The following is a 14,298-nucleotide window of genomic DNA, read 5'->3' as shown; positions in this document are numbered from 1 at the left end:
TGAGGGGGGAATCCTACCTGGTAACACTGTGTAAAACTAATATGATAGCTCAGTAGTCATGCCTATACAACATGAAGGGTTACATGTTCTTTACTACAAAATTAGTAAAGTGTGTTAAAAGTTTGGACTGAGAAACTTATCCATAGTGTTCTTTGCATGCCTGGTGAAAGAACAGCTATTTATGTTGACAGGGCTAAAATCTGAACTCATAATAGTTCTTTGCTTTTGAAAAACAGCAGGGAATAATAAAAGTTCAATATTTCAAAAATGTCAAGAGAACTAGTAATGTTAACAAGCACAAAAATATTTCTCTCCAACACTTAGAATAGCCATCTCTTGCTCTTGTGTTGCTTTTATTTGTATAGTGAAAATTGTAGCTTTAGGTTTTTGAGGATAAAAATTCTACCTTGAAATCTCTGTGGGTTTCATAAAAGTAAAGGAATACATTCCAATTTACTTCTCTAAGTTGTGGAAACAGTTCTAATAGTGGAAATGATGTATATTGGAAAAATGTAACAATACATTTACATTTTTAAACACTTATTTTTCATCAGCATAGATGTGACTTCTATGATTCTATGACTTGGGCCTAAAATTGACTGCACTAGCAAATAAATGTTAGGATAAGAAACAGCAGCTTTGGGGTCAGGAACAGATACCAGAAATGACATTATGGTGGCTCTCCAGAATTGTTTATAATAATGATTCAGTAGGTAAAGCATGTAAAATACATATGCAATTTGGGTACAAATATATAATGTATTTACCATTTTGTTCAGCTTCTTGAAATTATTGCAGTCATGCAAAAGACAATCAGAATGAACAAAACCAAATATCACTTGGTGCAGATAGACTGCATATCTGTCATCATACATTTTGAAATAGTGTGCTCTAATTGAATGAACAGATGTTCATAAATAAAATGCAACATTTGATAATATACAAAATATTGAGGTTTAGTGATAAAAAATTATTTTTTATTAACCAGAGTATTGGCTTTTGCGGGGGGGGGGGGGACTAATAGATTCCATATTTTCTTTGTTCAGTGAGTACAGCGTTTTGATACCTCTTCCAGCTTTGATTTTGTTTCATTACCATGTTCAAGATTGATTATAATACTGTAGAATATGTAGAGCATGAACAAATCTTATTACTAGACTTATGATGCAGTGCTCCTCTGACTAATATTCTTAGTGGGAGAACAAACAGTAATTCGGAGCTTCCCCATTGCCTCAATAACTAAGGAGAAGAAAATTACCATCCAGAATCAACTTCAACAGAATATGCAGGAAGGGCTGCAGATCACTTCAGCTGCCTTTCAGGTAAAATTAAGTTGCTTAAATCTTACAGAACAATATTGTTGCCTAGAGGATTCTTGATTTCTTCTCTATGGCAAGGTTTGTACAACATGGCACCAAGGCCGGCTCTAGGTATTTTGCCACCCTAGGCAAGAAATATTTTGGCACCCCTTTAGCCCTTAATAATTATTTTCGCTCCTTGATTTCCGCTGTTTTGTTTTAAAGCTGATGTGACAATCTTTCATCATAGTATTGAGAATTAGTCAAAAAGCAAATTAGATTTTTACGGGTTAAAGACTTTTTTATTGCTGTGATATTTGGAATGGAGACTAATGCACACATATTCCTTTTGCACGCTGGAAGCATTATTCATTCTAATGATGTGGAAAAATCTGGATCCCATCCCCATGAATTTATGGGGTAGTAGTGGTCCATCTATGACCCCTAAAAACTAAAAATCTTCACCCAAAGGGCAGAAAAGGGTGTCACAAGAACTAAAATGGTGAAGGGTCTGGAAATCATGCCCTATGAGGAAAGACTTAGGGAGCTGGGGATGTTTAGCCTGGAGAAGAGAAGGTTAAGAGGTGACATGATAGCCCTGTTTAAATATTTGAAGGGATGTCATGTTGAGGAAGGAGCGAGCTTGTTTTCTGCTGCTCCAGAGACTAGAACATGGAACACTGGATGCAAGCTGCAGGAAAAGAGACTCCACCCCAACATTAGGAGGAACTTCCTGACAGTAAGGGCTGTTCAACAGTGGAACAAATTCCCTCGGAGTGTGGTGGAGTCTCCTTCTTTAGAGCTCTTCAGAGGCTGGATGGCCATCTGTTGGGGATGCTTTGATTTAGATTTCCTGCATGGCAGGGGGTTGGACTGGATGGCCCTTGTGATCTCTTCCAACTCTATGACTCTATGATTCTAGATCAGATGAAATGCTTCAAGCAGTTAAGGAAAGCAAAAGAAAAGGGAGATAGGAACAAAATCTGAACCATGAATGCAACAGTCCAATGACTAGTGCACAAGGATAAAGTGGACTACTATAACAGTCACTGCAAAGAAATAGAAGCAAATAAAAAGAATGATAGATCTCTTCCACAAGATAAGGGCAATCAAAGGGAAGTTCAAATCAAAAGCTAGAATGCTATATGATAAGAACAGGAACATACTACAAGATCAAGAAAAATAAAATTTGATGGAGGCAATATACAGAAGAGCTATATAAAAGAAATGAAAAAATTAAAGAAACATGGAATGAAGAATCATAGGCAGATGAACCCAAATTAGAAAACCAAGTGGAAACTACATTAAGAGAAACTGGGAAAAATAGATCACTGGGAACAGATGATATTCCAATTGAACCGCTACAATTCACATACACAGAATCTAGTATTAACTTAAATATGCCAACAATTATGGAAGTCAGAATGCTGGCCAACATACTGAAAACGCTCAATAAACATCTCCATCCACCAAAAAAGAGATACGAAACACTGCAACAAGTATAGGTCCATAGCATTAATTTCCCACACAAGCAAAATTATGCTTAAAATTCTGCAACTCAGGAGCAAAACAGACAGCCCCAATAGAGTGGCATCCTGCCACCCCTTTCAGTGCTGGATTGGCGCCGTGGCCCCCGCACACCACAGCCCTGATCCAGCAGTTTGTCGGCTCAAAAAGAGGCAACAAAATGCAGGTCCTTTTAGAACCAGCATAAAGGCGCCTCTGCCACTGTGGTGGCACTTTTGGGCACTCCTTTGGCATGCAGCGTATTAACACTGCACCAAATGAGCGCTGTGATGCCACCCGCCGTGCAGGCAGTGTGACACTGGCATGGGGGCAGTGTTGGGGCATGTGTTATCCAGATACCATGCCCCCACACTGGCACTTCAAGACCAGTCTGTTTAGCCCCAAAGACTCCAACCACATATGGAGAGAGAAATTTCAGAGATACAAACAGGGTTCAGGAAAGGTGGAGTCACACTGCAAACTTATGATGGCTAATGGAGTGCACCAAGGAATTCCAAAAGAAAAACATCATGTGCTTTCTAGACTATAACAAAGCTGCATCTATCATAAAAAGCTGTGGAATGCTCTCAAAGACATGGGACTCCCACTACATTTGATAGTTCTGATGAGAAATCTATACTCGGGTCAAGAGGCTACTGTTAGTATGGAGAAACAGAATGGTTCCCAATTGGCAAAAGGAGTCCAGCAAGGTTGTATTCAGTCAACCTACTTGTTCAACTTGTATGCAGTGAAGAACAGGCTTAGACTTAGAAGAAGGAGAAGATAAGAGGAAGAAACATCAGCAATCTAAGATATGTGGATAACACTGTACTACTAGCAGAAAACATAATGGACTGGAACAACTATTGAGGAAGGTCAAGGAAGAAAGTGCAAAGGTAGGCTTGCTGCTGAACTTAAAGAAAACAAAAAGAATTATCATGGAGGACCTACATAAATTCACAGAGGATTGATGAGGAGATCAAAATACTTAAAGATTTCTCATGCCTCAGATCAAACATTGATCAGAATGGAGACTGTAGTCATGACATAAGAAAAAGACTAGAAATAGAAAGGGCAGCAATAAAAGAACTAGATAAGATCTTAAAGACCAAAGATATTCAACTGAACACTAAAGTTAGAGTAATCCAAGCTAAGGTATTCCCAACCACTATGTATGGATGTGAGAGATGGACAGTGAAAAAAGTGGATATACAGAAAATCAAATCATTTGAGATGTGGTGAAGAGTGGTGAAGATGCCATGGACAGCCAAAAAGACAAAACAAATGGGCCCTTGAATAGATCAAGCCTGAAATACTCCTAGAAGCTAAGATGATCAAATTGAGGTTGTCATACTTTAGCCACATCATGAGAAGGCATGACTCATTAGAAACGACAATAATGCTAGGAAAGGTTGAGGGTAGCAGAAAGAGGGGAAGACCATACACAAGATGTCTGAGCTCAATTAGGGAGGTCAATGGCATGAATCTACAAGATGTAATCAAAGTAGTAAACGACAGAGAATCTTGGAAATGTCTCATCCACAGGGTTGCCATGAGCTGAGGTCGACTCAAGGGCAGTTAACAACAACAACAATGGGAGCAGTGATCCTGTGCACTTGTGAGCAATCCTTTAGGTCTGTTCCTCATTCAGAGAGAACTCTACCAGATAATTAATTGCTAATTAGCTTGCCATTCTGCTGCTTAGCTTTGTTTGCATCGGAACATGAATTAGACACATCATTCCACCATGTTTTCCACCTGGAAGTCCGTAATTCATATTTCCTTATACTAATCAAGACATCCTACCAGTACATCATCCAATTCACCACCATTCATTGTTGCTACCAGTATAAGATTCTGCACTTTAGTTTTTGCACCCAAATGTTTGGCTGGAGTATCCACTTAAGAACACTAGGCATTGTTATGTATCCTGATTTGGACAATTGGCTGCTGGTAGCTTTACATTCATCAATATCTACACACCAGTCTGCATGAAATATTGAGTATACTGTTGTGTCTAGGTCTCCTCCTCAGTGAAAAGAAATCCAAGCTTATGCCAACTTCGTGTACAAAATTCATTGAGACTATATTGGACTTGTGATTAGCAAGAGCATTTCTTCCTTCAGAGAAGGACGTTTGTCTCAGTCAGGCAGTATTGTTCTTAGCAAGAACCAAAAGGACCAAGGACCATGCTGTCGAGGCACTCCTGCAGGTGATGGCATCCACAACTCACATCACCCCACTTGTATGCTTATACATGAGATCTCTTCACCATTGGTTTGGAGCAGCATTCAGTCATCAAACAGACACTCAGTTCAGATTATTGATTGTATGAAAAGAGGGATGTGATCCTTTACATTGATGGACTTATCTATTCAACCTGCTTCAACATCTTACCTTTCTGTCTCCAACTCAAGAGACATCTCCCTGAGAGGTCAGTGGGGCATCAAAGAACATCGCAACATCAACAAACTCAAATTATTAGCTGTAATCAAGACATTTTGAATACCCAAGTGTCTTTTCAAAAGACATATAGTACAAGTCTCGACAGATAACACTAGTCTCATGTGATATTCCAGGCATCAAACCTTGCCCTATGAGGAACGACTTAGGGAGCTGGGGATGTTTACCCTGGAGAAGAGAAGGTTAAGAGGTGATATGATAACCCTGTTTAAATATTTGAAAGGATGTCATATTGAGGAGGGAGCAAGCTTGTTTTCTGCTGCTCCAGAGAACAGGACCCGGAACAATGGATGCAAGCTACAGGAAAAGAGATTCCACCTCAACATTAGGAGGAACTTCCTGACAGTCAGGGCTGTTCGACAGTGGAACACACTCCCTCGGAGTGTAGTGGATTCTCCTTCCTTGGAGGTCTTTAAGCAGAGGCTGGATGGCCATCTGTTGGGGATGCTTTGATTTGGATTTCCTGCATGGCAGGGGGTTGGATTGGATGGCCCATGCGGTCTCTTCCAACTCTATGATTCTAAGAGGACAGATATTTGACAGTGCAGTTCTGGACATGGTGACTGCAGTGGACTATATGGATGACTGCCATCTATTTTCCAGAAGAAAGCAAGAGGACAGATGTCTTGAGTCATATACATACAACATCTCACAAATGGAAGCAGGTTCTACCAGTGCTTCAGAACTTATTCCCCTGATGGAGCACCTTCTTGACTATGTGAAGACTAAGGACAAAGGGCAATAAAAGACAGAGAATAGAGGGAGGCAGAGTTAATGCCAAAAATTGCTCTTCTCAGTTACAGAAGTTTATGGGGTGTTCAGCACAGAGAGAGAACACACCTATACATGTGAATTCACAGATGACCATTTTAAGAACCACAGCATATTTTAGAAAAGCATTTTTCTTTCCCAGTTCTAAAAAATGCTTTTTCTGGAATAAAACAAACCAAGGAAGTTGAAGTTACATTTAAATGGCAAATTCTGCTTTCAGTTGTTGGGCAGAGTGGTTGGCCTACTACTTTTGCGTGAAATACTTTTGGGGGTGGAGTGTCTTGGTGGGTTGCACTGGGGTCCAGAATGAGCCTACAGATTACATATTGTCCATTCCTGGGATAAAGTGTTAATCCCATTTGTTTTTCTTGTGGAAAAGGGTCATTTTGATGTGATCTCTCCGACATGTAAGGTTGTAATTCTCCAATCATAGTTACTTTTTTCATCCACCTCTCAGCATTCTGATTGTGCCTATTCTGTCCATCTTCCTATGACATTTCAGTGGGACAAAACATGGAAACATAGTAGATTGGTAGACACAGAAAACAGTATTAAGGAATAGTTTGTTGTCTTTCTAAATAATTTGTGACTCTTCAACACAGTTGTATCAAATTAATCTCAAATACCTTCCAAGCGAAATAATGTGAATGAATTTAAAAGATTTTTCCTCCCCTTCTAAAATATTATTTGAATATGACGTGTACTCACACAGAACCATGTTTCTTGTGCTGAACTCTGATCAACTCTGCTTTTGATTCACACATTTTTAACTAGGTTATAAAAGTAAGGCTTTGGGGCAAATATGTTCCCATCTTTTTCTTATAGAGAAGCATATATAAATTCTTACATTCCTATTGTTTGCCTTAATCATGGTAATATAATGAATTGGATGTGTGTTATTTTAATGAGTTTAATATGTTTAAAGTGTCATAGTAGAATACCAGTACTTCAAGCCCTTCTTTAAGGAAGCCAGTCCTACAGAGAGTCAGGGGAGCAAATTTAAGGGTTCAGACAAAAAGGTTAAAAATATGTTTGTCCCTTAAGATGGCAACTACTACTTTTTAAATTATTGATTTTGGGGGGAGGGGATTTTTACATTACATTACTGCCTTCCCTGTTCCCTATTATACAGCTTGTGATAACAGAACAAAGAACATCAATTCTCTATTTCATTTATTTCAACCCTTCTCCCTACTCCTGTATATTGCTTCCCCTCTTCTAACACTGACAGGTGTTAGGTTCAAAGTCCCAAAGTGATGTACTAACCATTATACAGTTTGGTAAGGTCATGTAGGCCATGGTGCTTGCATGAGATGTCTCCTTCTTTTCTTATATGCTTTGCCAAGAGAAAGATAGATTATAATTTTTCTGTGAAAAATACCTTATCCAAAAGTGTTGCTTTTGTACCTCCTAAAAAGCAGTTTCCTTGTATCATAATCAGGAGAAACTAACTGCTAATTTCTCAAGAGAAACTAGTCATGACAAACTAACTGGTAACATTTCTAATCCCTTCCTTTTGCCACTCATAAAGCAAATTCAAAGAATTTTTGACCTATACCACTCCATATAGTTTATTTACGGTGTGTTGGAAATCATCTAGAGTTTTCATTTCCAAAACTTTGACTCCAGTGATCTAAAATATTTTCTTTTGTTGTTTTCCAATCTGTGAGAAGTCCATTTTACTGAAGTTCAATGTTTTATAATACATTTCTGATATTTTTTTATAAAACGATAATAGACATTTCTATTAACAAATTATCATAACCTAATTTTGTACTTATTATATTTCATTTCTTGTTTTATGTTTTCTTTTAATGCATTGCATCTTTTCATACATAGCTGATTAAGGTAGCTTTTGATGAAGAAGTGGGCCCTGAAGTTGTAGAGATATTTAAGAAACAGCTAATGAAGTTTCGCTATCCCCAGTCCATCTTTAGCACTTTTGCTTTTGCAGCTGGTCAAACTGCACCTCAGATAATCTTACCAAAACAAAAAGAAAAGAACACTTCCTTTCGGTAAGGTCATTCCTTTTCTTTATAATTCTATATGCCATATTGCCGCCTTGAGTCCCTATGTTGGAGAAAGGCGGGATATAAGAAATAAAATAAGAATAAGATGATGATGATGATGATGATGATGATGATGATGATGATGATGATAATAATAGTAATAGTAATAATAGTTTAATTTTGAAGATTTGCAAAATTATAGATGTTTTATTATGGAAGTAAATTTAAGAGATGTTTCATATACATTTATAACAGTTTGAGCTTTAATTATGATGCATGGGAACACTTATTTGTTTAGTCAATGTCCTGCTTTTTCAGTGGGTTTTTAGTAAGAAAAAATTCCTGTCTTGGGCTGGAGAAGAGGATAATATACCATTTTTGTTTGTTTCAAATACAATAAGACTACAGATATTGTTGGTTTCCTTATTTTAGCACACTTTCAAAAACAATTGTTAAAGGAGCTAAACGTGCAGGGAAAATGACAATTGGACGGCAATACTTACTAAAGAAGAAAACTACAGGGACAATTGTGGAAGAAAGGGTAAATCGGCCTGGGTGGAATGAGGATGATGATATCTCAGGTAATAAAAATACTATATTTTTACTGCTGCTACCTGAATATGGCTAACATACTACATACTGTATCTGTTTCATGTTAAAATATTTACATATTCAGCTAGTAAAATGGTGCACCTTCAGTTTCAGATGATAGTGAAATGCAAACTAGTGGTACTTTGAAAGCATCAGAGAAATCAACAATGGAACAGCTAGTGGAAAGAGCTTGTTTCAGAGACTATCAGCGTTTGGGGTTGGGGACCATCAATAATAGCTCTACTCGCTCCAAAACGGAGTACTTTCGAATAACTGCCTTGAACAGGATGTATTCTCTTTGCAGAAGGTGAGCTAACTTAGTTGTCATAAGTATTAAATGCAATTAAATTATACAATGTGCATCCGCTTCAAGATTCATTCCCTAATTCAGTGGGCCATATCTTTTTTCAAACCTCAGGAACCTACCTGATGGACTATTTTCCTCTGTCATCCTTAGATATCCCATTGCCCTGCTTAAATTGGCTATTGCAGTTCATAGGTTTGTTTATTTGAAAAAAATTTATCCCACTCACTCGCTAGAAGTCATTAGCTAGTAGTTACAGTAGGCATTTGTTTGTCAGTCCCTCTGTTGCTTTGACAGTTTCCCATTCTTGACACACACTATTTTCTACAGAAATTTAGCCTTGGAGGGATGTGGGGTCTCCTGTGGAGATATTCACATGTTTTTGCCTCATCACTATCTTTCCCCAGTTCATTTCTGTTAGCATCCTATCTTTTTCCAGAGTCCTGTCCATGGCTTCACTCAGATCAAATGAGATGTCTTTCAGTTTGCAGTGTTATTTTGTGTAAGTAGTGTCCTAAGCAAGGCATTCCTATAATGGACAAGGAAGGGGTAAGGTCCAATACAGTTTTACCAGTGGCTGTGAGCTAAAAACACTGAGGCTGCATCTGCACTGCAGAAATAATCCAGGTTGACACCACTTTAACTGGCATATCTCAGCGCTATGAAATTCTGGGAGTAGTTTTGTGAAATATTTAGCTTTCTCTCTGAGAGCTCTGATGCCACCACTAACTACAATTCCCAGAATTCCATAACATTGTGCCTCGCCAGTTCTGAAAATTTATTATTTAGAAACTTCAATTAAATCCTCAAGTTTATGTTTTGCCCTCTGTTATGCTTTGTGTTTCATATATAAGACCATATTGTGGATTGCCAACAAGCAAAAACTTCAGAGAGATTTGAAATGTATCATTTTTAAAGTTTTCAGTAAATGATATTAGGCTCTTGCATTTAAATTCACCTTATTAAATACCATTTTCCAAGTCTCTGACATCTTCCTCAGTGGGCAAAACAGCAGTGGGGGGGGGATTTTTTGTCATGTTGTTTTCAAAAAAATGCATTATATAACAAGAAGTTTGCATACTATAGTATAAGAGCTGTTTAAATGGATTTTGATGTAATCCAGAACTGGTTACTTGTTAGAGCCAAAGTACTGGTGGTGCTGTGTGTGTTAATTTAGAGCATCTAAACATTCATGCTCATAAAAAGTAAGAGTCTGTAAACAATCAGTCTAGAGCCAGTACAAAATGTACATGCTGTTTCTTTCTGTGTCACTGAAGTGATCACCCTGCTGCTTTTTATAGGAACCTAAATGTGACATCTAATCTAATACATGGTACTGTGAGGGAGGACATCATTTTGAAATAAATGAAGTTTCCAAACTTGGTACAGAGGTAGCCCAATGTAGACTGCAATGCAAATGTCCAGCCTTGAGGTTTCCAGCACATGCATTACCATTTTTGGTTTACCAATTCTAGAAAGGGACATAGCTGGCTTATCAGCTGAAGCTAATAATAAGCACTTTTGCCCTAGCATCTATATGGGCTGACATTTGGAAAGACATATCCAGGAGTACTCTCTGTACTGCAAACACAGTTTTTTCAGGTGGAGTGTAACCCCATCCAGAACTGGTTGTCATGCCTCCAAATCCAGATCAGGCCCTTAATAGTAAGCGTAACAGGGAAAAGCTTGCATAATTATTCATTCATGATGCAAGGACAAAATAATCAAAGATTTATATCCCTACTGCAAACACATCTGATTTAATATGATTTTGTGATGCACACCTAGTTGGTACTTGGATGGGAGACAACTAGGGAATGCCACAGGTTCTTCTGGTAAGGCTGTGAAACAATCAGCCTGAACCCCTGGAGAGACATTCCTAACAGTCAGTACCTGACAGTACTGAGCTAGATGAGTCAGTAGTCTCCCTTTGTATAATGAAGCTTCCTGTGTTCTTGTGTGCAGCCACCCTCTGGTAAGCACAATGAAGAAGAAAAACCATCACTCTCCCTTTGAAGTTGAAGAGCTAGCTGATACATTTTTGTGGCAGATGTTTGGCAAAAGCATTGCCTTCCCCAGCTCCCAGACATGGAAGAAGGCTATGGAATATTTGGCAATTCTGTGAGCCCATCCAGAGCAAAACCAGAAAGCCCACCACTTTTCTCAATGGCAGTGCATGATAAAGGAATGGGGTTAGATTCTTTAATCAATGCAGAAACAGCACAAGGGGCTGGCACGGCCATAAAGACTTATACATGATGGTGTTATCTTCCTTGGTGGTGATGCAAGTCATGTGGCCATTGTTGACACTGGAAATCAGAGGAATATGCTTTTAAATTTTAAAAACAAAAGCTTAAATGTAATTCATTCCCAACAAGAGTAGACAGATCATGTGTGTTCTAAGTAATTCTACGTAATTTAGCCCTATTTTCAGTCATTGGAAGCAGTATCACGGAAGAGAAACATAAAATGAAAAGAGTGGCAACTGGGCTAAGAAATTCAAGTTTGACAAATGTGATTGTTCGGGTTTTATTGCTTTTAAAAAACACATTTATATCCTATGTATGACCTGAAGTTCTCACGATGGCTTAGGATAAATGTAAAAATATAATGATAACAAAATAGACAAGGGCTTTAGGGAGGGGCAACAGCATGTACAGATTTTTCTAAAGACTTCAGATGTTACAGATGTTACTCTGCTTCTGAATCTTTGGGCGATGGCTTAGAGGAAGTGACCCTAGCATATAAATGGCTCTCAGAAAAGCCAGGTGTTAGTCCATCATAGAAGAGTATACTTTCCCAGAAGCTACTACAGCTAATGTACATCACAGTTTTGGCTACTGGTGACAGTAGCACAGAGGCATAGGGAAACAATACTTTTACAAGTACAGTGCTACCTCGGGTTACGAAATTAATTCGTTCCGCCGCCCCGTTCGTAACCCGATGCATTTCGCAACCCGAAAAGGCTTTCCGTTAGCGCTGGAAAGCCGTGCGTTTGAATTTCGTGCCGAAATAAATTTTGTAACCCGAAAAAACCTTCGTATCCCGGAACAGTTTTTTCCAATCTAACTTTTTCGTATCCCGGAAATTTCGTAACGCGATCAATTCGTATCCCGGGGTACCACTGTACCTACCAGTTCTCAGATGTTTCCAAATGTTTTACATTAACACAGTGTCTAATAGCTGCTAATTCTGATACAAAGACAGGATATTACTATATCTGCTTTTCCTTTGTGCTTATTGGAATTTGCTTACCCGAGTACACAAATAATCTCTGTTTTTCATTGCTCTAGTTATCCAGGGCTACTAGTTGTACCTCAGTGTGTGCAGGATAGTAGCTTGCAGAGAGTAGCTCGCTGTTATAGACACAATCGCCTGCCAGTAGTCTGTTGGAAAAATGCAAAAGCCAGCACACTCCTACTTCGAGCTGGTGGCTTTCATGGGAAAGGAGTTGTTGGACTTTTCAAATCTCAAAACACACAAACCTCAGGTGAGAATATATTTCTTCTGCAGGATACTTTAGAGCATGTAAATATTTATTATACATTTATAAATCTGTTTTAATAGATTTTTCTAGCTCATTTTCCAAAAATAATTCCTTAAGTATAGAAATTATGGATATAAAGTCATGGAACTTAAAATCCAGTATATGCAAGTCTGTTGCATATATTGTAACATACACATATATTTTAAAAGACAGCCAAAACACAAAAGAAAAAAGAGAGGAACATCGTGGAATAAAAGGTGGATTAAACTATTTCTGTGTCCTTTTGTTTTATATGCACTTCCATCTGAAGTGCAATGCAGAAACCACCGCTGGAGTTCATTGGCCTGCCCTAGTATGACAGCTTTGCCTGCCATACATGTAAACCTCAGTGTTTTCTTCTTGTTTCAAACAGTTATAAGCAACTGGACTCTGCAGCAGATATCAAAGAAGAGAGAAGTACTGAAATTAAGGTGCATGGTGGACATCTGTATATTCATAGAAGTCACATTTAATGTCATATGATTACAATGTTATATGGCTGGTACGTGAAGATAGAAATGCCATCCAGTTAATTGCTATGTGGCATTCCCTTGGAGCGCAAAGATCCTTTTGCAGCAAGGCACAGAGCCAGAACAGATGAACTTCAAAGTTCACCTTACTGGGGAAGGAGGGGAAACAGGTTTCTTCTCTGGAAAAAATTAGTGTGGCTGGCCTGCCTGAACAACTTGCCCTATGGAATTTCTGAAAAGGACAGTGGATAAAATAATTCATAGTTATGCACAAGTTACATAAGCATGAATCACTCAAGAGTTCATGATGAGGATAGAGTTTCATGGCTTAAATGTTTCAGCATAATCCTGTGAATAACATAGGACTTTGTGAGTGTTCATGAGTAAAAATGTAGCTACACAGTAAATTAGTATTTTCTGAATGGCTTGGCAAATAATCTGCAAAGCATCACTACAGTTTTTTATGTGTGTGTTCAGATATCTAGTTTCTGTATTTGAAAATATTAGATTACATTATTCCTTATTTAACTAGAGCAGTTGAGTGATCTACAAAAATAAAATGTAGCCACAGAAGTAATACTTTGACCTTACCTCAATAGCAATCCACTAGTACACAAAACAGATTGGCTGCATTCCAAAGGTCACTAGCTACATAAATGTAATTATGTACAAAGAGAGACTACTCCATTCTCTTTACTTTGTGGAAAAACTCAATCATGCATCTCTAGTTCTTTTGCATACCTTAGTTCTTCACTTGGTTTTATGTTAGAACAGCTGCTTATCTTCAGTGGTCACTGTTCAGCAGAAATTGTACAAACATGGTTTCTTGTTTTCAAGAATTGTGCTTTATACATGGATGATATGCCCTCCCCCAAAACCATCTTCTTTAATGCATAATGATGTCCCTGCACAGGGAACATGGCTTCAATTTAATAGAATCACAGAGCTGTAAAAGTCCACAAGGGCCATAAAGTTGAACCCCCTGCCATGCAGGAATACACAATCAAAGAATCCCCAACAGATGGCCATTTGCAGCTTAAAGCCAAGGAGTCAGGCTTTAAGAAGAGACCTAAATACATCAATGAGAAGCAAGACTTTTCTTTTGCATTCACATCTCCATCCTCCTCTCTACCCTGCCTTTCACGTTTTCTTCCACACCATGCTCAAAACCATCTGGAATTCATACCATCTTCCTTCAAAGTCTCTTACCCAATCAGTGACTTCTACTTGTGATCACTTAGTATGGAGGGTGATAAACGAACTCTGTATAAACCTTCAATCCATTTTTAGTACTTCATCAGGCCCAAAATGGGGGGGGGGGGGAATTCTGGAACTGTGCCCTGATACATATTGAACTCTA

At 38.3% G+C, this 14,298-nt stretch overlaps 1 protein-coding gene across 7 annotated transcripts in view; it reads left to right on the top strand.

Moving 5' to 3' along the window:
* The window catches only part of SBF2 (SET binding factor 2), a 364,188-nt gene that overhangs the window by 308,040 nt on the left and 41,850 nt on the right, over positions 1-14,298 (top strand). For all 7 annotated transcript variants that reach the window (XM_042461173.1, XM_042461134.1, XM_042461050.1 and 4 more), the window contains 5 exons: positions 1,195-1,322; positions 7,878-8,053; positions 8,480-8,628; positions 8,747-8,945; positions 12,236-12,432. In XM_042461173.1, coding sequence (XP_042317107.1) covers positions 1,195-1,322; positions 7,878-8,053; positions 8,480-8,628; positions 8,747-8,945; positions 12,236-12,432 — 849 coding nt within the window. The remainder of the gene's footprint in view (positions 1-1,194; positions 1,323-7,877; positions 8,054-8,479; positions 8,629-8,746; positions 8,946-12,235; positions 12,433-14,298) is intronic.

Source organism: Sceloporus undulatus, chromosome 1 (genome assembly GCF_019175285.1).
Source record: "Sceloporus undulatus isolate JIND9_A2432 ecotype Alabama chromosome 1, SceUnd_v1.1, whole genome shotgun sequence".
NCBI lineage: Eukaryota > Metazoa > Chordata > Lepidosauria > Squamata > Phrynosomatidae > Sceloporus > Sceloporus undulatus.
Note: the sequence above shows the minus strand (reverse complement) of the source record. Positions and strands in the feature narration are given on the sequence as shown.